A 27977-nucleotide genomic window follows, 5' to 3' on the forward strand; every position below is an offset into this window, starting at 1 on the left:
TTATCCCCCACGCAGCTCAGTAGACATACACATGTAACTATAAATAGTTATGGCGGTCAGAATATGGTGATAACTAGAGATGAGCGAATTTCATGTTATGAAATTTGTTCACGCTTTGTTTGGTGGTAAAAGCAGAATTGCGTTATGGATTCCGTTAATTTTTCCCTATTTTAAAAAAAAATTTTTTTCTAAGTTTTCATTTATATTTACTGTATTAAGACATATAAATCCTATACATTTGTGGTATCATTGTAATCTTACTGACCCACAGAATGAAGGGCACCGATAAAATGGTGGAGGAATTGCGTTTTTGTTTTTTTTCAATTTCACCCCATTTGGAATTTCCAGCTTCCTACTACATTGTATGCCATATTAAATGGTGGCATTAGAAAGTACAAGTAAAAAACAAGCCCTTATATGGATCTGTGAACGGAAAAATAAAAAAGTTATGGGTCCAGGAAGATAGGGAAGAAAAATGAAAATGGCAAAACGAAAAAACCTCCGGTATCCAAAGCGTTAAATGCACATATTTTTCTTATCCATGTCGTTCTGCGTTTTGATCTTACTTACTGACTTACATCAGTCCAAATTAGAATGCTGACCTAAAAGACTTTGGCCGCTTTCACACAAGCGTATATGGTCAGGATGTTATGTCCTGGAACCTGCTGCTAATGTTAATGATTAGAGCTATTCACATGAGCGTATCATTTCCGTCAGTATTTAAAATCCGCAGCATGTCTGAGTTTTGTGCGGATTTGTTTCCAAATACACTTATTACAGTCTGTGCACTTCATAAATAATGAAGGAAGGAAGAAATACGCATGGAAATCCTGAATACTGACGGGTCTCAATACGCTCGTGTGAAAGCGGCCTTTAACAGATCATTTTAGTGAGCTTTTAAACTCCTATGGGGGGATTTATCAAAACTGGTGTAAAGTAGAACTGGCTTAGTTGCCCATAGCAACCAATCAGGTCCCACCTTTCATTTTTCATAGTTCATTTGGAAAATAAAAGGTGGAAACCGATTAGTTGTTATGGGCAACTAAGCTAACTTTCCTTAATACATCTGTCCTAGAAGTTTTGTGAATCGGTTGTAGAAACAATTTTCCTTTCTTTCAGGTTTTTGATCAGTACTTGAATTTTATTACATTAGAGGATGACATGATTGTGCTGTGCAACCAGAATAAGGAGCTTGTTTCTTATAGAGGTAAGCTACACATGCGCCCAGGTCCCCATAGAAAGAGCTGTCCAGCCGGGGAAGTAGGCAGTGCTATTAAAGTAAACTGTTATGTTTTTTCAGAGGAATAGCCACTCTTTACAGCAGCTCTTCACTTTTTGTAATATGTCCTTAAAGGCTAGAGTGCATTTTTATATTATTGCTTTGCACATATTCTGGCCTAAAATAATTTTTCTTATAGGTTTTAAATGAAAAAACCATTGATACCCAAACTGCAGGCTGACCTGTCCCTGTCCAGAGAAGCTGTCTGGCTGCTCACTCCGTAGCACCTACCTCTGCAATGTGGTTATAAACACTCATCGGAATTACAATCCGTTACAGAGCAAGGACCCGTTCAGATGACAGATATTGCAAAGGCAAAATCTTCCGCGTGTTTGTGACAGTTTAAATGCCGCAGACCAACTTGCAGCTTAGCCCCAATGAATGGCTCTAAACTGCAAATGGACAAGGGCAACGTCTTCTAGTAGCGAGTGGCTGGACACTGCGCCAAGAAGAGGCATGCTCCAATATTCTGGCAGCAAAAGATGCAGTGTGAAATTGCCCTAAGCGTTCAAACAGCTTCTCTGATAGAGTTCTCTCAACAGGGGATAGACCCGTCTGCAAGACTGCAAATGGAGCGACATTTTTAATGAAAACCTATTAGGAAAATTATTAGCTCATAATACATGAAAAACTGTCATTTCAGAAATTGCCTCCATAGATGTATATAGCCTTTAAAAGGGTTGGCCACTTATTGGGGGGTTTTGTAAACCCCCCCCCCCCCACCCCTTCCTGTTCAGACCTACAAATGGTAGCTTACTTACCTGCCCCTCACCGCTGGTTTCCACCTCCTTTGTAGGGGGGGGGGGTGATTGGTTCCCAAAAACGGCTCTGTACAACGTGGTTAAATGTAGATTTATTTCTATATCCCGCAAAACAGTATACCTCCTTGGTCAGTAAATTCAGTTTTGACTTCTTGACACAAGTTTATGAGTTGGGTGAAGAAGTCTTCTACAGATATTTCAGTACTACAATTCTTACATGCATATTGATGAATCTTGCCAGCAACACTTCTGTAAAGTGATTTCTCGCCCATATTCATTGGAGGACACAGGAACCGTGGGTATAGCTATGTCCTCTAGGAGGCGTTGACACTGGTAAAAGCTGTTAGCTCCTCCCCTGGCAGCTATACCCCCTCCAGCCTGGAGAGAGAGCTTCAGTTTTTTTCTAGTGTCAATAGGAGGCAAGACCTCCCCAAGAAGACAAGGGGACCAGGGCAGCCTCGCTCCCCTGCATCCCGCCAGCAGAAGGGTCACCCGTCTAAGTCCCTTTTCTAGCTTCCTGCCACTACGGTTCCAGTAGCTGAAGGGGTGACCCTGCTGGAACAAAGGAAGGGTGAAGACGGCGGTTGGACTGTAAGTGATGCCTGCTCCATGCCGTCGTACCCCGCCGGCCCACAGCTTAGTTACATGGCTGCAAGTTCACTCCCCCCTCACATTGGGCGGCAGTGAAAGATTCGCTCTGGTCCCCTGACCTGACCGATCGGAGGGGTGATTATCAGTGTTCAGCGTTCTGCGCTGCGGGAGAGCACATCGGGTGGAAGTGGGCGGGGCCTATTGGAAGCGGCGGTTCCTCTCACATCGGACAGGAAGTGGCAGCAGCTGCGCTTCTATCCGCTTCACATCGGGCGGCAGCCTGTTCCAGGCGCTGCCTTGGCTGCATTCTGGAGGGGATAGTATACTGGCACTGCGGGGGTTAATTAGCAGCGCGCGCACGCACCGCTAGCACTGAGCGGGAGATGCAGGACCTGAGGGGGCGGGGCTTACTCTTCCCGCCACAGCTATTCAGGAAGTTCTTCTTGGGACATCCTCCTCTGGATGGCGTCGGCTCCTGGCTCTGGTAGGAACTGTGCTCCTCTCCGCAGGTCCCTGTACTCTCTCCAGCCTCAGATTGCCCTACCATCATGTCTGATCCATCTGGTGCTCTACCTTGGCTGCCAATTGCTGTCCACTATGCCTGCTGTATATGTCAGGCTAAATTCCCTTGCGGGCAACCGGATTCTGTCTGCTCTGCTTGTCAGACGCCCAGGCAGGAGCCCTCCTTCAGCCCGTACTGCTGCATCCCCCTCCGGAAGCTGAGTTACCCGACTGGGCCAGAACTCTCTCTCAGGCGGTGGAAAACCTTGCTAAAATCTCCCAATCCACTCTATCTATAGTGGGTCGCTTAGTTGAGAATCCGCCACCTACGCAGGCTGCACCTCCCTCGGATGCACCCTCCAGAGCGTCTTGCTCGGACGACCCCCCCCAGGTCACTTGGTTCAGTCGGTGCACGGCATTCACAAAAGCGTCCCAGAGTAGACCACGTTTCTTCCTCTGACACATCTCCCTCTCCGCCCCGGGTACGGTCTTGCTCAAGGCTTTCTTTTCCTGGGGACGTGCTGTCCGACGGAGAGGTTGAGAATTCGGATTTGGATATGGATACGCCTTCTAAGTTGGCCTCCACCATGGATAGCCTTATTGCTGCCATCCGCGACACCTTATGTGTGCAGGATGATCTTTCCCCCACTGACCAACAGGGGTTATACTTCTTCCGCCCAAAACAAACTTCATGGGTTTTTCCTCGCCAAGGACGTCTGGCGGGCCCACGTCTCCGATGCTTGGGCACTCGAGATTGTATCCTCGGGATACCTGATAGAGTTCCTGTCTCCTTCACCAGACAGGTTTTTTCAATCCCGTCTTACACGGGACCCTGAGCGGGCGGCCGCCTTCTCCCAGTCCATTCAGTCCCTCCTGGACCGGGGAGTCATCTCTCCTGTTTCCCCAGCAGAAAGATTCAAGGGGTTCTATTCTAACCTTTTTGTGGTCCCCAAAAAGGAGGGTTAGGTGTGCCCAATCCTGGACCTCAAACTACTGAACAAGTTCCTCCATCTCCAGCGGTTTCGGATGAAATCTCTTTGTTCCGTCATTGCAGGGGGAATTCCTTTCAGCCATAGATATCCAGGACGCATACCTCCACGTCCCCATCGCGCGGAGTCACCAGCGCTTCCTGAGGTTTGCAATAGGAGACTATCATTACCAGTTTGTCGCCACCCCGTTCGGACTGGCAACTGCACCTCGGGTCTTCACAAGGATCCTGGCCCCTCTTCTCGCCCTGCTCCGTTCCAGAGGCATCTTCCTTATGCCTTATCTGGACGAAATCCTCATCAAGGCCCCCTCTTTTGCTCAGGCATCGAACAGTGTACGGATCACGCTGCAAGCCCTTGCACGTTTCGAGTGTTTGGTCAATCTGCAGACGTCATCTCTGACCCCCTCCAGACAATTTGGTCTTTCTGGGTATGCTTCTGGACACGGAGGCGGCACAGATTTGCCTTCCTCCAGACAAGCGACTGGCCTTACACTGCTCCGAGAGGGTTCTTATCCACTGTAAACTTCCGTCCATTTGACTCTGCATGAGAACGTTAGGAAAGATGGTTGCCTGTTTCGAGGCGATTCCCTTTGCCCAGTTCCACTCTCGCACGTTCCAGAGAGCGATCCTGTCCTCCTCGGACAAATCTTCCGAGAGCCTGGACTATCCCATCCGCCTCTCTCCTCAGGTGAGGTCGTCCCTTTGTTGGTGGCTGTCGGTTCCAGTTCTGGGAAGGTCCTTCCTTCCGATATTCTGGACGGTGGTCACCAACGACCCCAGTCTCCTAGGTTGGGGAGGAGTGTTTTCCCCCAGGACAGTCCAAGGTACATGGTCTCAGTCGGAGTTCAAGCTCCTGATCAATGTACTGGAGCTCAGGGCGATTCTTCTACCGCTCCGGCACTGGGCCCACCTCCTGAAGGGTCGCCCTGTCAGAGTCCAGTCGGACAACGCCACGGCGGTGGCGTACATCAACCACCAGGGGGGGACGCGCAGCCTCGCGGTGATGCAGGAATCTGCCAAGATCTTACAGTGGGCAGAGGCCCATGTACCGGCAATTTCAGCGATCTACATCCCGGGTGTGGAGAACTGGACTGCGGACTTCCTCAGCAGGACCACGATAGATCCGGGCGAGTGGTTCCTCCACCTGGAGGTATTCGAGGCGATCTGCCTACGTTGGGGTCGCCCTGACGTGGACCTGATGGCCTCAAGGCTCAATCGGAAACTTCCCACCTTCCTCTCCCGCGCAAAGGATCCGGAAGCTTGCGGCGTGGCCGCCCTGTTCTCCCCTTGGCAAGGGTTCTCCCTCCTTTACGTGTTTCCACCCTTCCCCCTCCTACCCAGGGTTCTACGGAAAATCAGGATGGAGGGCATTCCGACGATCCTCGTTGCCCCGGATTGGCCCTGTCGCGCGTGGTACGCTGACCTCGTTCTCCTTCTATGAGACTTTCCTTGGTCACTACCTCTTAGAGACAACCTCCTTTCGCAGGGACCAGTCTTCCACCAGCATTTAAAGTCTCTTAGTTTGACGGCATGGCCATTGAAACCGCCATTCTAACGCGCAGAGGGTTTTCGGCGGATGTCATCTGCACTATGATTCAGGCCAGGAAGCCTAGGATCTATTATAGAACCTGGAGGTCCTTCCTGGGTTTCTGTAAAAGCCAAAATATTCCACCACTTCGTTTTTCTCTCCCCACGTCCTTTCCTTTCTACAATCAGGGTTGGACCTTGGTCTGGCCCTTAGTTCTTTGAAGGGTCAGGTGTTGGTGCTTTCTATCCTTTTCCAGCGCCCTCTGGTCCCCCTTGGGGCCTGTAAGGACCTTTCTTCAGGGAGTGACACATACGGTTCCTCCGTACCGTCCTCCTTTACCGCCTTGGGATCTGAATTTAGTCCTTTCAGCGCTCCAGGCTTCCCCCTTTGAGCCCTTGCGGGAGATTTCTCTCAGACTCCTGTCCTGGAAGGTGTTTTTTCTTGTGGCTATCACATCCATTAGACGGGTGTCCGAGTTGGTGGTGCTTCCTTGGACCGCATGGTCTTGCAGACGGCAGTTTCTTAGATGCCTGCAGGGACGCTTGCTTCCATGGGTCTGTGGTTTTTTCTTCCCTGTGGACTGCTTTTGGACGTCCCACGGTTCCTGTGTCCCACAATGAATATGGGCGAGAAAAGGAGATTTTTGTATAACTTGCAAGTAAAATCTCTTTCTCGCTCTTCATTGGGGGACACCGCACCCACCCAGTTTGTTGGTTCGGCCACAGTTGTGGCAGTTGCTGATTTGAACCCTGTTGGATCTTTTTGCATGGTTGGTGTTCCATGTTTTTTCCTTTTTGGTTGCTTGCTTTTCCTACTGCTTGTACACAAACTGAAGCTCTCTCTCCAGGCTGGAGGGGGTATCGCTGCCAGGGGAGGAGCTAACAGCTTTTACTAGTGTCAACGCCTCCTAGAGGACATAGCTATACCCACAATTCCTGTGTCCCCCAATGAATATGGGCAAGAAAGAGATTTTACTGGTAAGTTATACAAAAATCTCCTTTTGTGTTCAGGTGTAGTAGACCAAATTAACTCCTTATCCTCCTGTTTTGTAATCTTGTGAGCACACATACAAGCTACAGTGATGCCGGAAATCTTGATTTGATGACAGCATGTGTTATGATACCTTTTATACAGCTCTTCTGCACTCGTATAATGTTATTTAATAAATTATAGTCTTTACCGCTTGTACAGTATGTCTTATGTGAAATGTCAGTTCATTTTTAATTTTTAATTTTTTTTATATATACAGCGTTAAACAGACCAGACATCACAGACACAGAGATGGATACAATCATGGATACTATTGTGGACAGTCTGTTCTGTTTCTTCGTCACATTAGGTAATTTTTGGCAGGTGATCGAGTTTTTGTTCCATGTATGCCTGGCTTAGGTAATGAAGGGTTATAGCCATTTCAAGAAACAAAGTTGTGATACATTAAAGGCCATGTACACCTTTTGGAGACCTTTTTTATTAGTGCATTGTATTCATTATGAGCTAAATTTTTTTTTTTCAATTGGTCTTTATTAACCCATTCCCGACTGCCATATGGCTATATACGTGCTATTTGCACATGTCCTGTGCAGCTAGCACGTATATACACGTGCTGGCAGTGCTTTAATCCCAGCGCTGATCAGCTCTGGGATTAAAGCTCCTGCAATCTAGCAGGAGCAGTTTAGGTCCTGTCTGACAGACGCAGCAGGGACCCTGAGGAGAAGACAGGAGCGGTTTATTTTCCTCCAAATAAAACCTAAAAAAAAAACTCTAAAAAACCATTCTAATAAAAAGTCCTAAGTGTCAAGGAAAAAAAGATTGCAAAAATTATTTTTGTAGTCAAACAAATAAAAAATACTTTTTGGGCCCGGTCACAAAAGGTTTAATAATATGGAGTCCTTTTCCCTGTCCAGAGCTGAGATGCTCTATTAGCAGGATCTGAATTTTCTCTCTGCTCCTTCAGGCAAGGAGCTGATGGGCTCCTTATCTCTAATATCTGACCTTATAAACAATTAAAGCTCAATCCTTATATTACTGATAGGAATGTGGCTTAAATAAGTGTTTATGTCCTCAGGTAATTTTAGAGATAAGGGTTATTAGATGACCCGCCCAGCCCAAAGTGAAAGTAGGATTCACACAGCTAGAAAAACAGTTAACCCTTTGTGACAGAACTGCTCAATATTTTTAATAAAGGCCAATTAAAAATATATATTTTAAGCCCAAAGTGAGTAAAATGCAATCATAAAAATATTGCCCACGAAGGTGTACATAGCCTTTAACTCTTTCGCAATGTGAAAGATTAAATTGTGTACATTTGCAGAATCGGTTAATAATAATCTAGTGATTACCTGTCAGACTTCCATTGATAGATATCCATTCTGTAGAACTAATAATCAGCAGAGTAGCCTTCCACACAGTGAGCTATACCAGAATTTGAGTAGTTTAGAAATAGTCTTTTCTACAATGCATATTGCACTTTCATAAAAAATCTGACAACACACAAGAAGTTTTGAAAAAAGACGTCTAATGAGGCTCATGAACTTAATACGCCATATGCAATATTTTTCGCTTTATAAGATGCACTTTAAAAGCGTTCTTTAGTATGCCATAAGTGCGGGGAGTGAAGCGTTGCAAGCACTGCTGGTACTCTGGTTGTCTTCCTTGGGGCCGTGCTGCACTGTCCTGACCACGTACAGCGTCAGGACGTAGTGCGCACACTATGACCTGACGCTGCATGCAGTCAGGTAACATTGCAGTAGGTCGTAGCACGACTGGAGGGGCGACTGCCAGACCTGGAGAGGAGCAGCGGAGCAGGAGAGGTAAGTGAAGTTATTTCTCATCCGTCTCATTGGAGGACACAGGCCTTGACCATGGGTATAGCTGTTGCCGCTAGGAGGCGGACACTAAGCACACAAAGTATAAGCTCCTCCCTCTTCAGATATATCCCTTCCTGCAGGGACCAAGCTAATCAGTTTTAGCTTAGTGTCTGTAGGAGGCAGACCTTCCTGCGTTGCAGGTCTGCTAGTTACTAATTTTTGTGTCTTTTTAAAAAAAAATTATTTTTTATTTTTTTCCTTCTAGCGGAGAAGCTTCAGGCAGTCTTTTAAACAGCCTGCACTTCCAACCAGGAGACGGGAGACCAGGGGGTCGCCCAAAACCCCTGCTCGTTCCCGCTCTCCGGAAGAAAAGGAGGACCGAAGGTTCCCGTAAAAACCTCTGTCTCCCGCCAGCAATCGCATCACCACGGCCGCCCCAGCGAAAGTCCCCTCTGTTTCTGGTGTAGCGTCCCTCACCAAGGGGCCACACACCGAAGGTGGTGATCCGACTGGAACCTGGGGGGCAGAAGATTTCGGACAGGTGAGTAGGAGCAGTGCTCCCCTCCACCCTCTCTCCGGTAACCCCTTCAGTACCACCTCCAGTGCCCCCCTCCGGGACCCCCTCCAGTACCTCGGCCAGTATCCCCTCCTCCCCACGTGTGGACCCAGGCAGCAATCTCCTTTAAAGGGTTAATTTACCTGGGACGCTGCTGCAGCAAGGGTGTGGCTGCCTTCTTTGTACACGCCGCGCGTCTGCTGCGGCTTCCCAAGCTGATGGCGTCCTCTGGAGCGCACCATGAGAGGAGGGGCAGAGTTTACTTCCCTGAGCGCTGCTTCCAGGTTGGCGCATCGGTTTTGGGGCAGCTGGGGTCGTTGTTAATTGAGGCCCAGTCTTCTGTGCGGCCTATTCATGCAGGGTCCCCCCCATGGCTTATTGTCCCTGGCCAGTATGTGCGTGTGCTGCGCCGCCATCAAGTGGCTCGGCTCCGGACTCATTGCTTCACGCTGCCCAACCCACGGAAGAACCGGAATGGGCATGTTCCCTCTCTAGGGTGGTACAGGATGTCTCCAATAACAACAAAGCTATTGTGGATATATTGGGGCGTTTGTCGGCGTGTGTCTCCCGTGTCCTTGGCCTCTCCTCCTCCTGCTAGAGTCTCACTCGGACATGTCCTCAGTTGAAGAGGCATGTTTTGAGGAGAAGAGGGTCAGATGAGGATTTTGTCTCACCGGAGGGTCAGTCGCCCAAACTATCCTCCATGGTGGACAATTTAATTACTGCAGTTATTGAGACGATGCAGGTTGAGGATCCAGCTCTGTCATCTGCCAGCGCGGCTTTTTCCTTTAGGAAGTCCTGTCATTCGCACAAGTGTTTCCCCAGCCACCAGGAGTTTGAGTCCTCTCTCTCCAAGGAGTGGAATTTCCCTGATAAACATTTCATGTTGCCAAAACGCTTGAACATCCTTTTCCGGAGGATTTGACTAAGAAATGGTCGGCTCCACCTGTAGTGGACCCGCCAGTTTCCCGCTTGGCTAAACATACTACCTTGCCTATGGCGGATGGGGCTTCTTTTTCTGATATCAAAGATAAGAAGCTGGAAGCGTTTGCAAAATCTGCCTTTGAAGCAGTGGGTACAGCGCCTCAGCCGTTGTTTGCCTCTACATGGGTGAGCAAGGCTATGGGAGAGTGGGCAAATAATTTACATCAGGGTCTCGACTCAGAAGTCCCCTCGGGGAACTTGCAGATGTGGCCCTCCAGCTCTTGCATGCCAGTGCATATATTTGTGAAGCATCTTTGGACGCGGCCAGGTTTATGGCTCGCTCGTGAGCCCTATTGGTGGCTATTCGCAGTACCCTATGGCTCTCCTGCTGGGCGGCAGATAATGCTTCAAAAGCGGACCCTGACGGCCCTCCCCTTTACCGGCGGCAGACTTTTTGGTAAGCGCCTGGATGAGATCATTTCGGACGCTACAGGTGGTAAGAGCACCCATTTACCTCAGAACAGGGGGCGGTCTAATAAGGCAAAAAGCGGAAGCCTTTATTTCGTCCCTTTCTGAGTTTTTCCTGCCCCAAGGGAGCGTCCGATAAGTTGGCCGCAGGCCAGAAGCGCAAGCCGTCCTTTAAGCCGCGGCCTTCCTGGCATTCCTGTCAACAGGGCTCCAAGTCCTTTAACCCTAAGAGCTCCGCTGCATGACGGGCAGCTCCCAGCGCCCTCTGTTCGGGTGGGCGGCCGGCTTCATGTGTTCGGCATGTTTGGCTGTCTCATGTCTCAGATGCGTGGGTGAGGGAGGTCATTGCAGAGGGCTACAACCTGGACTTCAAGTCCTCCCCTCCGTCCCGTTTTTTTTTTTCTTCCGGTAGTCTACTCCGGCCTTTTTGGCAATTCACACGCTGCTGCAGCAAGGTGTGATTGTTCCGGTTCCTGCGCAAGACCGTTTTCAGGGGTTTTACTCCAATCTCTTTGTGTTTTCCAAAAATGAGGGGACGCTCTGTCCCGTTCTGGACCTCAAGGCGTGCTACCGTTTCCTTCACGTCCGCAGATTCCGAATATAGTCACTGAGGTCGGTCATTGCGTCCATGGAACAGGGGGAGTACCTCTCCTCGGCGGACAGCTTAAACATTCTTCTGGACACCCTGGAGCGCTTCGGATGGAACTTGAACAGGCAGAAGTCTTGTCTTTATCCATCACAGCGGTTGACTTATCTGGACATGGTACTGAACACTTGTCAGGCCAACATGTTCTTGCCTCCAGAAAAACTATCCGCTTTTCGTCTGTAGATTCTTCCCTATGCTCAATTCAATACCAGAACGCTTCAGTGAGCCATTCTGTCCAGCTGGGATCGCTCCCCAGCCTCCTTGGATCGGCCAATGTGTCTCCTTGCCCCAGTGCGCCGGGCCTTCAGATGGTGGATGGTCTCTCTGCGACGTTGGACCGACCATCTCAGGGGTTGTCCGGTGCGGGTGCAGTCCGACGGCTCCGCGGCGGTGGCGTACATCAATCACCAGGGCGGCACCCGGAGCCCGGCATTCATGGCGGAAACAGTGCGGATTCTCAGCTGGGCGGAGAAACCTGTTCCGGCACTGTTGGCAGTTCACATACCCGGCGTCGACAGCTGGATCACGGACTTCATCATCAGGGAGTGTCTCGATCCCGGCGAGTGGGCTCTTCACCCGCAGGTCTTTCGAGCCATCTGCGAGAGGTTGGGTCAGCCGGATGTGTATCTCATGGCCTCACACTTCAACAACAAGGTCGAGGACTTAGTTGCGCGGTCCAGGGACCCCATGGCCCTGGCATGCGACACGCTGGTGATGCCGTCGAGTCGGTTCACGTTTCCTTACGTGTTCCCACCTCTTCCTCTCATTCCGTGTCTTCACTGGAAGATCAGATCCGAGAGACTTCCCATCATTCTCGTGTCCCCAGATTGGCCGCGCAGGGTGTGGCACGCGTTCCTAGTAGCCCTACTCGCCGCTGAAGCTTGTCGTCTTCCGCTCCGGGAGGACCTTCTACATTTATTGAAGCCGCCGTACTGAAAGCTCATGGGTTTTCAGATGTGGTGGTCCAGACCATGATTCGGGCCAGGAAGCTGGCGTCTTCCAGAATCTACCACCGGACCTGGAATTCCTACTCTAGTTGGTACGAGTGGCGACAGCTGCCTCCCGTTTGTTTTTCTTTGCCACGACTTTTGGCTCTTAGCTCCCTCAAAGGGCAAGTGTCAGCTCTCTCCATTCTTTTTTAACGAAATTTAGCTTCACTTTCGGCGGTTCTGACTTTTCTGCAGGGGGTGGCGCATGCTGTGCGGTGGGCGATATGGCCTAAAATCTATATTGCGATATAATTTTAAGCTTGTGCGATATGCGATATATATCGCAATATATTCTATATTTCGGGGGGGGGGTAAACTTTTGTTTTTTAACTTTTTTTATTTATTTATTTTTTACTTCTTTTTTTTTTTTTTTTTTTTTTTATAACTATTAGCCTCCTTAGGGGCTAGAACCCTTGTCCTATTCACCCTAATAGAGCTCTATTAGGGTGAATAGGACCTCACACTCTCCCTGTTGTCCTGTGCATAGTGCACACAGCAGCAGGGAGCTGACTATGGCAGCCAGGGCTTGAGTAGCGTCCTGGCTTTTACACTGCTGGGGCTCTGATCAGAAGCTGCCACCCTGGGGCCACTGCCACCAATGATTTAATCGTGTGGAGGGGGGGGGGGCCGCAATTAATATAATACTTAGAAGAGGGGAAGTAGAAGGGAGGGGCTGTGGCCACTGCGCCACCAATGAATACAGTTAATATGCCTGAATAAAAACGTAGCCTGCATGTGCCGGCCATATCCGATACCTGGCCTCTATTACTGGACGCCGTGATCCGCTGCGATTAACCGCTCAGGTCCGGAGGGTTTAATTGCGGCGGATCACGGCGCGTAGTAATAGAGGCCAGGGAAATGGCTGGCACATGCAGGCTACGTTTGTATTCAGACATATTAACTATATTCATTGGTGGCGCAGTGGCCACAGTCCCTCCCCTCCTCCTAGTCTGTTCTCATTGGTGGTCAGCGGCAGACGTGCACAGTGGGGAGGGAGGGACTCTCTCCTTCTCCACTGTGCCGGCTCAGGAGGACATGGTGCGTGCCGAGAGCGACGCATGCCATCTTCTACTGCGATATAAACGAAATCTCTATCGTTGACCAAATTTATATAGTTTATATTGCATATCGTCTATATCGCCCACCCCTACTGCGCCCCCTTTCCGTCAGATCCTTGGGATCTTAATCTGGTGCTCAACAGTCTCCAATCTTCTCCGTTTGAGCCTTTGCAGCAGGTCTTGCTGCGCTTCCTGTCGTGTTTTTTTGTTTTGTTGCAATTACTTCTATCCATAGAGTGTCGGAACTCAGGATAAGGTGGTCCTTCACCCTGTGCAGTCCTTCTTGCCGAAGGTGGTGTCGGCAGCTTGATCACGGACTTCATCATCAGGGAGTGTCTCGATCCCGGCGAGTGGGCTCTTTACCCGCAGGTCTTTCGAGCCATCTGCGAGAGGTTGGGTCAGCCGGATGTGTATCTCATGGCCTCACACTTCAACAACAAGGTCGAGGACTTAGTTGCGCGGTCCAGGGACCCCATGGCCCTGGCATGCGACACGCTGGTGATGCCGTCGAGTCGGTTCACGTTTCCTTACGTGTTCCCACCTCTTCCTCTCATTCCGTGTCTTCACTGGAAGATCAGATCCGAGAGACTTCCCATCATTCTCGTGTCCCCAGATTGGCCGCGCAGGGTGTGGCACGCGTTCCTAGTCGCCCTCCCCATGCGTCGCTCTCGGCACGCACCATGTCCCTCCCTCCCCATGCGTCGCTCTCGGCACGCACCATGTCCTCCTGAGCCGGCACAGTGGAGAAGGAGAGAGTCCCTCCCTCCCCACTGTGCACGTCTGCCGCTGACCACCAATGAGAACAGACTAGGAGGAGGGGAGGGACTGTGGCCACTGCGCCACCAATGAATATAGTTAATATGTCTGAATACAAACGTAGCCTGCATGTGCCAGCCATTTCCCTGGCCTCTATTACTACGCGCCGTGATCCGCCGCAATTAAACCCTCCGGACCTGAGCGGTTAATCGCAGCGGATCACGGCGTGCAGTAATAGAGGCCAGGTATCGGATATGGCCGGCACATGCAGGCTACGTTTTTATTCAGGCATATTAACTGTATTCATTGGTGGCAAAATAAAAAGATTATTCTTCCTTCATTTTGTCCGGACCCGTCTCATCCTCGAGAACAGTTGCTCCATACTCTGGATCTGGTGCGTGCAGTGCGTATCTATCTGTCCCAGACGGCATCTTTCAGGCGGACGGATTCCCTGTTCGTGATTCCAGAGGGGCCGAGACGAGGGCTGGCAGCGTCAAAGACTTCCATTTCCAGATGGGTTCGTTTGGCTATTGTGGAAGCGTACCGGGTTAATGACTGGTCCCCGCCCTTCTGGGTGACTGCTCATTCGGCTCGGGCAGTGGGGGTCTCTTGGGCGGTGCATCACGGGGCTTCGGCCCTTCAGGTGTGCAAGACGGCGACCTGGTCGTCTTTGCATACTTTTTCCAAGTTTTACAGAGTGCACTCCTTTGCATCTTCTGACGCTTCTTTGGGGCGTAGAGTTTTGCAGACGGCGGTTCTCCGATTGGCAGGGAAGATGAAGTTAAAGGGACACTGACAGGCCCAATAAGCATATTTAGCTATATATATGACTGCACAGGTCTTCTAAAGTGTATTAAAATCATATAAGTATACCCCCTGTCCACCTTATAAATAAAGTAAACTGATGTTTTATAACCTGGTAGAATCGTCCTCTTTCTGCCCAAGGGGCGGCGTTTCAGTTTCACTTGCGCCCAGCCAGCCGCCCCCAACCGCCGTTTTGAAGCGCCGCCCAGCTCATCAATATTCACTTCGCTGGGCGGCTTCTGCTGTCCCCAACTTTACAAGATCCGGCGCATGCCCAATACAAAGCTATGGGCATCGGACTCCATTTCATCTTCAGCGCATGCGCCCGGCACCCTCACTGGCCGGGATCACATCGCACCTGCGTCCACTCTGCTTCTTAGAGGCCGCTTCAGTCTCTGCGTTCTGCGCCTGCGCCGGGCACTCTTCAGAGCAGCGCTTCAGAACTATGTGATCCCGGCCAGTGAGGGTGCCGGGCGCATGCGCTGAAGATGAAATGGAGTCCGATGCCCATAGCTTTGTATTGGGCATGAGCCGGATCTTGTAAAGTCGGGGACAGCAGAAGCCGCCCAGCGAAGTGAATATTGATGAGCTGGGCGGCGCTTCAAAACGGCGGTTGGGGCGGCTGGCTGGGCGCAAGTGAAACTGAAATGCCGCCCCTTGGGCAGAAAGAAGACGATTCTACCAGGTTATAAAATATCAGTTTACTGTATTTATAAGGTGGACAGGGGGTATACTTATATGATTTTAATACACTTTAGAAGACCTGTGCAGTCATATATATAGCTAAATATGTTTATTGGGCCTGTCAGTGTCCCTTTAAGCCCACTCCCAGGGACTGCTCTGTAATGTCCCATGGTCAAAGCCTGTGTCCCCCTAATGAGACGGATGATAAAACTAGATATTTGTATTTACCATAAAATCTGTTTCTCTTCCCGTTCATTGGGGGACACAGCTCCCACCCAGTTTTTTGTATATGGGCCTTTTCGGGCCTGTGTGGTTTTCGGTTTGCACATAATGTGATCTTTATTTTTTATTTTTTTATTTTATTTTTGTCTGGCTTCTCCTACTGCTTTTGCACTAAACTGATTAGCTTGGTCCCTGCATGAGGGGATATAGCTTAAGAGGGAGGAGCTTACACTTTGTGTACTTAGTGTCCACCTCCTTGTGGCAACAGCTATACCCATGGTCAAGGCCTGTGTCCTCCAATGAATGGAAGAGAAACAGATCTCTGATCTGATGTCTGATGAGGATCTGTCATGGAAGTCTGATGTGAGGTCCTGATATGGGGGTCTGATGTGGGGGTCTGATGTGAGGTCCTGATATGGGGGTGTGATCTGACGATGATCTCATGAGGTCTGATGAAAATATTTTTTTCTTATTTTTACTTTTTTATTGCAGGGACCAAGCTAATCAGTTTAGTGCAAAAGCAGTAGGAGAAGCCAGACAAAATAAAAAATAAAAAAATTAAATAAAAATCACATTATGTGCAAACAGAAAACCACACAGGCCCGAAAAGGCCCATATACAAAAAACTGGGTGGGAGCTGTGTCCCCCAATGAACGGAAGACAAACAGATTTTTATGGTAAATACAAAAATCTCCTGTTTGGATTACCCAGAGAGTGTTTTACAAAATTCAGGGTCTCTTTCGCTCCCTTATTTGGAAAAAAAAGATGCCTAGGATGAGATTAGAAACTCTCCAGAAAAGCAAGGATGAGGGAGGACTTGCTATTCCGAGCCCATGGCATTATTTTATTGCTGCGCAGTTGCAGCACTTGAAAGGCTGGGGACAGGTTATGAGCGCCGGACCGTCGGCAAGGATAATATCTTTCTTATCGGGCCATGATGTCCCCTTTCATATGGTGGAAATTGGAAAGATACAGGGAGTTGGAGATACTCCCACGCTATCTCTAATTCACAAAGTCTGGTCAAAATTTAAGGCTGTACTTGGTCTCACAGGATTTCATGGGTATACCCCCTTGTGGCGAAATCCACACCTGCCCGAAATGTTCCGATTGGAGGGTTTCTCCCCATGGGAAAAGAGGGATGTTCGCTGCCTACAGCACATACAGGACGGAGGCATCTTGAAGACCTTTGCTTGTTTGAAGGAAGAATTTAACCTCCCAAACACTGCATTTTACCAATATTTACAGTTGAGACATGCGTATCAGGCACAATTTTCGGGAAGTGGATTAGTTTCATCTACCCCATTCTTAATGCAACAATTATTGAGCCCTGGGAGCACAAAAGGGGTGATTTCATTACTATATCGCCAATTGCATGGGGGGCGGGGGGTTACTCCTGGTGGATCCCTTCCGGTTAAAGATAAATGGGAAAGAGATCTGGGTGCTATCTCCCAAGAGCAATGGAATGATACCTTAGCCTTAATACCCAGCCTGACTCTTAATGAAGCGCAGCGCTTGTCTCAGCTGTATCTATCACTTAGGGTCTATAGGACCCCTGCCTTCCTCTATAAAATTGGTCTTCGCCCTGACTCCTGTTGCCCTCGCTGCAGGGCTGAGAATGCCTCTCTGGTACATATGTTCTGGGATTGCTCTAAGTTAGATACATACTGGACGGATATTGCCAGGATTATCAGAGATGTTACCCAAGTGGATGTTCGTGGAGACCCTAAGTTTTGTCTTCTGGGACCGCTAGAAGTTGATGAGGGGGATACTAACTTATTTATATGTATACAGAGAATGCTGTTCCAGGCCCGAATAGTAATAGCTAAACACTGGACCAATAAGGACCCGCCCATCTCTCGGGAATACCTTAATAGTATGAACACCATCTTAAGGTATGAAAGGGGAATATACTTGAAAAGGAAGTGTCCCAATAAGTTTCTATCTATTTAGCAGGGATGGTTAAGTGCTCCAGGTCTAGTGTCAGGGGCCCTCGCTGCGGACTGCATAAGAGACCAAATTTCTGGGACTGGGGGACTGCGACTGCGGTAGGTTGGCCTGGTATAGTGGGAACGCTGGGCAGCATGGCTGTGCACTAGTGTTTCGCAGTGGACAGTGCTACAACACCGAAGAAATGCTGCTTTTGTAGGGCTTGGTCGTCTCGCAGGTTTGAAATGCTTGAGGGGGGGAGTTTGGTTTAATGATTGGGTTTTATTATGATGTATGTACGCCCTAGATACATTGTGATTAATGTGTACTCCTTGGAAATAATAAGATGACACAACAACATTTGTATTTATATTTAAAAAAGGGGCACAAATTTATTTTATTATACATGCCATTGGATGCTGACTTATACAGTATGTGTATATGTCGTACACTGTGTTTTACTTTTTCAATAAAAACTATCTTGATTTAAAAAAAAATACAGAAATCTAGTTTTATCATCCGTCTCATTAGGGGGACACAGGCTTTGACCATGGGACATTACAGAGCAGTCCCTGGGAGGGCCTGATATGGGGGTGTGATGTGAGGTCCTGATATGGGGGTGTGATCTGACGATGATCTCATATGAGGTCTGATGAAAATATTTTTTTCTTATTTTTACTTTTTTATTCTTATTCCTCTAAAACCTGGGCTGCATCTTATAAAGCGAAAAATACTGTAAATTGACCATACAAAAACATGGTGAAGTTCCAGGTAAAATCCGCTCACAAGACAAGGGGGCACTGCCTCCGACTGGAGAATAAAGGCATCACGGCCTCTTTACTGTAAATCTGTGGAATAGTCTACCTCAGAACGTGCTCACAATGGGAACAGTGGACAGTTTAAAAAAAGGATTAGATCCTTAGAACTAAATAATATTAATGCTTATGAAATTGTGTAGAAGTCTTGGTCTTACTGCACTTTTCTATAATTCACATAGAAAATGATAAATTAGACGGGCCGGCCAACCTGCCCTCTTCTCTGCGCACGCCCCCCTTTTGGGAAAAGTGGCGTGAGCAGGGAAAGGTTGCAGATTTTGCCACAAAACCCTTTTGCAACAAAATCTGCGCCTTTAATATGCCACAAAGTGGTATACAGTCAGGTCCATAAATATTGGGCATGGACACAATTCTAACATGTTTGGCTCCATACACCAGCACAATGGATTTGATGAAACGAACAAGATGTGCTTTAGCTGCAGACTGACAGCTTTAATTTTAGGGTATTTACATCCAAATCAGGGGAACGGTGTAGTTATGTGTGCTTTTTTTTAACCTGGCTCCATGATTGTCCAGTTGGTCTGCCATGTTTTTGGTGGAACAATTTGTACAAACAATCCCACAGACAAGGGATCAACTACATGTATGACCATCTTAAGTGGGATTAAGGCCAGGCTGACAGTGTGTGTTCATATTGACATTTATATGTTGGGCAAAAAATCAGCAGCAAAAATAGACCTAAATCACGCAGAGAAAAGGCATTTTCTGGAGTTCCGGTGACAAACCAGGCTCTCTATGGGGCTGCCAGGCGGAGCCTTCTGCCCAGCAGTGAGCCCGGTGACGTCACTGATGGGCGGGCTTTAGCGCTGTCCAAGCCTGTAAAACGGCTAGGGCAGCGATAAAGCCCTCCAATCAGAGCCGGTGACGTTTCCGAACACACTGCTGGGCGGAAGCCTCCACCCGGCAGTTTGTTATTGTAAATAAAAGATTGTTTGCCCTGCGCAATCATTCACAGAGCAATGGAGAGCATCGGAGCATGAAACGATCTGATGCCAACATCAGGGGGGCTGCCTGGGTGTAAATATGGGTATGTCTGGGTTCAGCTCTGAACCCGGACAACCCCTTTAACATTTAGACAGTATTAGTAAATGTGGGCTATTGTCTGAATAGGAATTAATATCTTCCTATTGCTGCTGATTTTTTTTGCACAACATATAAATGTCAATATGAACACACACTGTCAGCCTGGCCTTAATCCCACTTAAGATGGTCATAAATGTAGTTGATCCCTTGTCTGTGGGATTGTTTGCACAAATTGTTCCACCAACAACATGGCAGACCAACTGGACAATCATGGAGCCAAGTTAAAAAAAAAGCACACATTGGCACTGACCATTGGCGAAAAACTCCAACCCCACGTCACATTTTCTGTCTGCCACCCGCTGTCAAAAGCAGTCATTTCTGTGGAATACTCAAGCGATGGTTTGAAAAAACTTCTTGTGTGGATGGGCAGCTATTTCATTGTCACTTGATCTGTTAGTTCTAAGCAGGTGTGAATTTGGCACTGGCATGAATGTAACCTTTACTAAATTGGCATGAATGTAACGTTTATTAAACTTTCTTTTCTTCTGTAGGGGCAGTACCCATCATCAGATGTCCGAGGGGCAATGCTGCAGAGATGGTTGCAGTGGTGAGACTTACATTGGCAATTACTGTGGTTAGCTCTGGCAGAGAGGGCACATATAGGGGGGCAGGGGATGGGGAGCGAGCTGTATGATCCACATACTCGTCTTTAGCACTCAGTGGGGCGCTGAAGATGGACTCTCCTTAGCAGCACTCTAAATGAGCATTGCTAAAGAGACTCTTTACACGCTGTTATGGGAAAGATTTTTCTCTTTACTAAATATCTGCTTACAAAGTATACTACACAAATGTTTAACAACCCCGTACCTACATTAAAGAGTAACTAAACCTTTGTTACAATTTTTAATATGTTGGCCCTAATAAAACTATTAGTCTTATACTTTATTAATCAGTTTTGTATTTTTATGACACTTTTACCTCCCTAAAGCGCACCATTCCCTGTGCACTTAGCGGAGTACGGAGTACACATTTTATCAAGGGGGCCGCAACAGCGCTGCGAGTACGGGCAGTAGCGCTCATTACTGCTCCTGCTCCCCGTATAATTACTAACTCCTGGCATAGCACATGGGTACCCTGTCCCCATTTACTATGCCAAGATTAGTGGAGAGGGCTCCTGCTTCTGCTTGCTCCGCTCAGCTAAAAGAACTGCATGTCAGCTCTTAACTTAGTGGAGCAGGCAGAAGCAGGAGCCCACTCCGCTAATCCTGGCATAGTTCATGGTTACAGGGAAGTAAAAGTGTCATAAAAATAGAAAATGGATTAAAGGGGTTGTCTCACTTCAGCAAATAGCATTTATCATGTAGATAAAGTTAATACAAAGCACTTACTAATTATTGTTATTATCCTTATTGCCTCCTTTGCTGGCTGGATCTATTTTTCCATCAAAATAAACACTACCTGTTTCCATGGTTACGACCACCCTGCAATCCAGCAGCGGTGGTCATGCTTGCACATTATAGGAAAGTGCCGGCCTCTCTGGTGACCAGGACCATGGGAGCTCACATAGGCTGGTGCTTTTTCCTATAGTGTGCAAGCGCTACCACTGCTGCTGGATTGCAGGGTGGTCGTAACCATGGAAACGAGCAGTGTGTAATGTGATGGAAAAATGAATCCAGCCAGCAAAGGAGGCAATATGGATAATAACAATACATTAGTAAATGGTTTGTATTTACTTCCTCTACATGATAACTGCCACTTGCTGAAGTGAGACAATCCCTTTAATAAAGCATATTACAAATAGTTTTATTATGGACAACATATTAAAAAATAAAAAAATAAAAAAAAGTTTTAGGTACTCTTTAAAGAGAGTAAAATGATAGTTACTTTAAAGACGATGAGTGAGATTTATGAAAACTGGTACAAAGAAAAAGTGCCCATAGCAACCAGTTAGATTGATCCTTTCATTTTGCAAAGTAGCTCTGAAAAATGAAAGGTGGAATCTCATTAGTTGCTGTGGGTAACTGAACCAATTTTCCTTTGCAATAGTGTTAGTAAATTCGGATTTGTCCTACTTTGGACAAATCGGAATCTTTGAGATTAGTTTACAATGCAGTGAGTTCCTGATCGCTGTACAAGTATTGTAATGTGTGGGCTCCGGTCAGGCCACATGAAGATGTGAGTCTCGCGCATGTGCTGTTACATTTATGCATGCACCACTACTCACAGTATTTCAGAACTAATCCAAACACGGATTCGTTCGGTATGCCGCAATCATGAACAAATCATAGTCTCGCTTTACTATTGACTATGCCTTACATGTATTATAATGTATGGGGTCCGCTGAGGCCGAATGTAAAGATTCCAAAGCGGGACGAATGCGAATCTACTAACTCTGCTTTGCACCAGTTTTTAGAAATCTCCCCCAGTGTTTCATCAAAGACAACCTGTTTTAGTGTAAGGTTCCTGACGCCCCTCCAGCAGACAGCTGATTGCCAGTGGTCGCTGCTTGTCAGTGAGGCAGTAACACTGTTGCTTCCTCTAAAGAGTAGTGTTAAAAAATGGCCGTTCAGGTGATGCCATGGCTGTGCCAGAGCAGCTCTCCATTATGTATCATAGAGGGTAGGGGGTCCTGAGGAGGGGAAGCGAAAAAATGGCCGTTCAGGTGATGCCATGGCTGTGCCAGAGCAGCTCTCCATTATGTATCATAGAGGGTAGGGGGGCCCTGAGGAGGGGAAGCGAAAAAATGGCCGTTCAGGTGATGCCATGGCTGTGCCAGAGCAGCTCTCCATTATGTATCATAGAGGGTAGGGGGGCCCTGAGGAGGGGAAGCGAAAAAATGGCCGTTCAGGTGATGCCATGGCTGTGCCAGAGCAGCTCTCCATTATGTATCATAGAGGGTAGGGGGGCCCTGAGGAGGGGAAGCGAAAAAATGGCCGTTCAGGTGATGCCATGGCTGTGCCAGAGCAGCTCTCCATTATGTATCATAGAGGGTAGGGGGGTCCTGAGGAGGGGAAGCGGGTCATGGATGGTGAATGGAAAAAATAGCTTTTATTGCTCAGAAATACTGCAGTTGATAAAATGAGCTCTTGCTCAAGTTTACGCATTATTCCAAATTATAACATAGCATCTTTATCCGTTTAACACTGTCATATTTCCTCTTAGAAACTGGATAAGAAGTTACGTGAAAATCTTCGAGATGCCAGAAACAGTCTTTTTACTGGAGATAACCTTGGGACAGGACAGTTTAGGTAATAGATACCTGAAATGAGTTGTATGTATAACTTGGGTGACCACAGAGCATCATAAACCTACATTATCAAGGCTATAAAGGTTAGCTTTCATTAGGATGGCCAGCAGGCCTATTATGTAACCTTTCCATGCTGGAAATGCGGTCTGTGCCTCGGCAGGTTTGGTTAGATTGTCCTACGCTGTATGCTGTTCCTATTTGGCTACAATTATACCAAGGTAATGAAACCATTTCTAGTGTAATCTCAGAAGGGATGAAATAGAAGACGTGAATTGTTGCTGAAGCAGAAGTTGGGTATGTATGAGAATAGTCCGGCTTCAGAAGCTTATCAGTTATCATATTATAACCACATTTCTGAACAGTGTAATCAGGAGGGGTGACCTCCTCTCTATATACGTACCACAATCTTGTACATTGGGAAAAATGCTGCAACGTAAGAATGTTTTAAAAAATAGATGTATTAATACATTATTTTTATCATTTAACTGCAAAGTGACTGACCAAAAGAGAAATCAAAATCAAATCAATATTGGGTGTGACCACCGTTTGCCTTCAAAACATTATGAATTCTTCTAGGTACACTTGCACGCAGATTTTGAAGCAGCTTGGCAGGAAGGTTGTTCATCCATCTTGGAGAACTAACCACAGATTTTCTGTGGATGTCTGCTTGCTCAAATCTTTCAGTCTCTTTGTGTGATCCCAGGTAGTTGTAGAAGGGGACGTCTCTAACCTCCACTCGAACCACAAGTGGGGTGGTGGGAGAGAGAAAGGGGCGCACAATAGGATAGTATGTTTGAATAAATAAAATAATTGAAAAGAAAGAGCAAGGCTCACCTTATTGAGTTGTGCTACAGATGGGCACAACTCTATTGTAGATATGAATGGAGTAAAATCCAATTCCACAGGGCTGCAGCCGCAGGTGATATCTCTCCTGGAAAGGGGGTCCGGTCCTCCATAGAGTGCTTGTCGAGAGGAAAAGATGCTGCAATAGCGCAAATCCACTGGTGGAAACGGACATGAAATGTCCTGATGAAGGGGAACTATTAGTCCCCGAAACGCGTTGTTTACATGGCTATGCACTTTATTTAACCTCTTTGAGACACAGTCTTATTTCACCTTAAGGACCAGGCCATTTTTTGGAAATCTGACCAGTGTCACTTTAAGTGGTGATAACTTTAAAACGCTTTGACTTATCCAAGCCATTCTGAGATAGTTATTTTTTTTTGTCACATAGTGTACTTCATGACACTGGTAAAATGAAGTAAAAAATATATATTTTTATTTATAAAAAAAATACCAAATTTAGCAAATATTTGTAGAAAATTGCACATTTGCAAGTTTCAATTTCTCTACTTTTATAATACATAGTAATACCTCCAAAAATAGTTATTTCTTTACATTCCCCATATGTCTACTTCATGTTTGGATCATTTTGGGAATGATATTTTATTTTTTGGGGATGTTACAAGGCTTAGAAGTTTAGAAGCAAATCTTGAAATTTTTCAAACCCAATTTTTAGGGATTAGTTTAGGTCTGAAGTCACTTTGCGAGGCTTACATAATAGAAACCACCCAAAAATGACCCCATTCTATAAACTACACCCCTCAAGGTATTCAAAACTGATTTTACAAACTTTGTTAACCCTTTAGGTGTTGCACAAGAGTTATTAGCAAATGGAGATGAAATTTGAGAATTTAATTTTTTTTTCCAAATTTTCCATTTTAACCCATTTTTTGCACTGACAAAGCAAGTGTTAATAGCCAAACAAGACTGTATCTTTATTTCCCTGACTCTGCCGTTTACAGAAACACCCCATATGTGGTTGTACACTACTGTACGCCCACACGGCGGGGCGCAGAGGGAAAGGAGCGCCGTGTGGTTTTTGGAGGGCTGATTTTTATGGACCGGTTTATTTACACCGTGTCCTGTTTCAACCCCCCTGATGCACCCGTGGAGTAGAAACTCCCTAAAAGTGACCCTATTTTGGAAACTACGGGATAAGGTGGCGGTTTTGTTGGGACCATTTTTGGTTGCTCTATATTACATTTTTGTGAGGTAAGGTTACCAAAAATTAAAATTCTGAAATTTCATCTCCATTTGCCATTAACTGTTGGGGAACACCTCAAGGGTTAATAAAGTTTGTAAAATCAGTTTTGAATACCTTAAGGGGTGTTTCTTAGATGGGGTCACTTTTAGGGAGTTTTTACTCTAGGTGGGCTTCAAAAGGGACATGGTGTCAATAAAAAAGGCCATAAAAATCGGCCTTCCAGAAACCAGCCTTTTACTGATACAGCAGTTTACGCCCGCAAATGTGGTGTTTCTGTAAACTGCAGTATCAGGGTAATAAATATTTAAGTTTTGTTTGGTTGTTAAACTTTGCTTTGTTACCGGAAAAAAACGGATTAAAATGGAAAAGTGCCAAAAATAGCTGTTTTGGCACCGTTTAAAATTTTTTTTTTTTGGACCGTGTTAATCTGGGCGGTTAGGTCATGGGGTATATTTATAGAGGAGATTTTTACGGACGCGGTTTTAGACTTTATTATCTTTTTTGATACCCAATTTTTTTTTTTTTGTATCTCTAAAGTCTAAAGAGTCATATATATATATTTTTTTATTTTTTTGCTGATTATCTTATATGGGGGCTCATTTTTGGCGGGATGAGAGGACGGTTTTATTTGCACTATTTTGGGGGCTATATGACTTTTTAAACTTTTTGTTATGTAAGGTGACCGGAGGCTAAGAGTGCCTGCGCCCCAAAAAATTTGGGGGGGCAGGGGGGCAAGCAGCAGCACCCCTGGGGGGTCTAGGGTCACACAGCTGTGCTGTGGACCCTAGACACCCTACTTAGGGTGATGCAAGAAAACTTTTTTTTTACCACTAACTTTCCCTTTATTTTCCCTGCCTAGCCCAACCTTTCCCTAGACTTTCCCTAATTACCTGCAGATAAGATGGGGGGGGGGTGCTGGGGCACAGATTGGGTCCTGGGGCAAGGATGGGTGCTGGGGCACAGATGGGGTGATGCTGGCTCTGATCCGACACGTGCAGGCAGCGCTCCTCTCTCCTCGGGCTCCGGACACAAAAGGAGGAGGAGAGGAGCGCTGCTATCATTTGAATCTCCCGCCGGCCCGCCCTCCTACCAATCAGAGGCGATCCTGAGAGGTGATGTCACCATCACCACTCGGGATCGCAGGATGGTGATTGGTGGGGTCAAATCACACCACCGATCACCATCCTGTTCCGGGTTATCGGGTCCTCAGAGACCCGAATAACCCGGAAACACAGAAAACCGCAGGTCTGAATTGACCTGCGGTTTTCTGCGATCGCCGACATGGGGGGGTCACAGGACCCCCCGGCGCCTCTAGCCAAGGTGCCTGCTCTATGATTTGAGCAGGCACCGGGTTACGATCACCGCCTGCTGGGCGGTGGTGATTGGAACTATACATGACGTTACTAATGATATTGGCTGTATGTTTAGGATCATTTTCCTGCTGCAGAATAAATTTACAGTCAATTAGACGCATCCCTTAAAGTATTGCATGATGAAAAAGTATCTGCCTGTATTTCTCAGCATTGCGGACACTTAATCCTGACCAAATCCCCAAGTCCAGCTGAAATGCAGCCCCAAACCTGCAAGAAACCTCCACCATGCTTCACTGTTGCCTGCAGACACTCGGTATTGTACAGCTCTTCAGCCCTTCTGTCATGGCCAAGTATTTCAAATTTTGACTCATTGGTCCAGAGCACCTGCTTCAGATTTTCTGCACCGAGTTCCTATGTTTTCATGCATAGTTGAGTCGCTTGGCCTTGTTTCCACTTTGAAGATATGGCTTTTTGGCTGCAGTTCTTCCATGAAGACCACTTCTAGCCAGACTTCTCTGGACAGTAGATGAATGTACCTGGATCCCATTGGATTCTTCCACTACTGGACATCTTCCAATCTTAACATCAGAATGAATGCTGTCCTCTGCTGAGTAATACGGGCAATACTTATCCATCATGCAGTACCATCAGTGAGGCATCTGATTGTCTCCAAATGTATTCTGAGGCAGGAAAAAACAAACAAACGCCAATGTCATTGAAAACTGTCTTCAGTGTAAAGAACAACAAGTAGTCCTGGAAGTGATGCTATGGCCCCACAGCGCCCTAATCTCAACACCTTTAAGCCTTTCTGACATTTCATGAAGAGACAGGATTTGGACAAGCTGACGTCTTTGGTTAGTTCTTCAAGATGTTTGTAACAACCTCCCTGCAGAGTTCCTTCACAAATTGTGCGCAAGTGTACAATAAAGAATTGATGCTGTTTTGAAGGCAAAGGGCGGTCACACCAAATATTGATTTGATTAAGGCTACTTTCACACTGCCGTTTAGGGGTCCGCCTGTGAGATCCGTTTCAAGGATCTCACAAGCGGCCCCAAACGGATCAGTTTAGCCCCAATGCATTCTGAATGGATGCGGATCCATTCAGAATGCATCAGTTTGGCCTCCGTTCCGCCTCCACTCCGCTCTGGAGGCGGACACCAAAACGCTGCTTGCAGCGTTTTGTTGTCCGCCTGGCGGTGCGGAGACAAACGGATCCGTCCTGGGTTACAATGGAAGTCAATGGGGACGGATCCGTTTACATTGACACAATATTGGTGCAATTGTAAACGGATCCGTCCCCCATGGACTTTCAATGTAAAGTCAGGACGGATCCGTCTGCATACACTTAGACTTAGAATTTTTTTTAACTAAGTGTATGCAGACGGATCCGTACTGAACGGATCCATCTTTTGCATTTATAGGTGCGGATCCGTCTGTGCAGATACCTGACGGATCCGCACCTAACGCAGGTGTGAAAGTAGCCTTAGATCTTTCCTTTGTTCATTCACTTTGCAGAGTGTTAATTGATAAAAACAAACCATTAACACTTCTATTGTTGAAAACATTCTTACTTTCCAGCATTTTTTCCAACCCTGCCTAAAACTTTTTCACAGTACTGTGTGTACAGGCAAGAATTGTACACCAGAGATGTACCCTTTGTACACATTGTGAAGTTGCAGTTAGTGCTCTTCCCGATTTACTTTGTATATTAAAGGTTATTTAGCATCTTGTGAGGTTAGATTAGCAGCCTTCATCATCCTACAGTGGTTAACAGTAATTTCCTTTTTTTTTTTTTTCTCCCTCAGCTTCCAGAGACCTTTGTTAGTTCTTGTGGATAGAAACATAGACCTTGCCACTCCTCTTCACCACACGTGGACATATCAGGCCCTGGTGCATGATGTTCTGGTGAGCTTTTATGTCTTAAATTTCCTTAGGAAATGCAAGAATATAGATAAGTAGATGGGCAGACAGATACCACACATGATACGGCTTTCTACAAGCATCTAACCACTGTCTTCTTCAG

General features: G+C 46.9%; 1 protein-coding gene across 2 annotated transcripts in view; it reads left to right on the top strand.

The window, feature by feature from the left end:
* Nucleotides 1-27977, top strand: part of SCFD1 (sec1 family domain containing 1) — a 149091-nt gene that overhangs the window by 11871 nt on the left and 109243 nt on the right. For both annotated transcript variants that reach the window (XM_040411182.1, XM_040411183.1), the window contains exons 6-10: nucleotides 1120-1207; nucleotides 6898-6987; nucleotides 19899-19954; nucleotides 22510-22595; nucleotides 27760-27859. In XM_040411182.1, coding sequence (XP_040267116.1) covers nucleotides 1120-1207; nucleotides 6898-6987; nucleotides 19899-19954; nucleotides 22510-22595; nucleotides 27760-27859 — 420 coding nt within the window. The remainder of the gene's footprint in view (nucleotides 1-1119; nucleotides 1208-6897; nucleotides 6988-19898; nucleotides 19955-22509; nucleotides 22596-27759; nucleotides 27860-27977) is intronic.

Source organism: Bufo bufo, chromosome 11 (genome assembly GCF_905171765.1).
Source record: "Bufo bufo chromosome 11, aBufBuf1.1, whole genome shotgun sequence".
Taxonomy (NCBI): domain Eukaryota; kingdom Metazoa; phylum Chordata; class Amphibia; order Anura; family Bufonidae; genus Bufo; species Bufo bufo.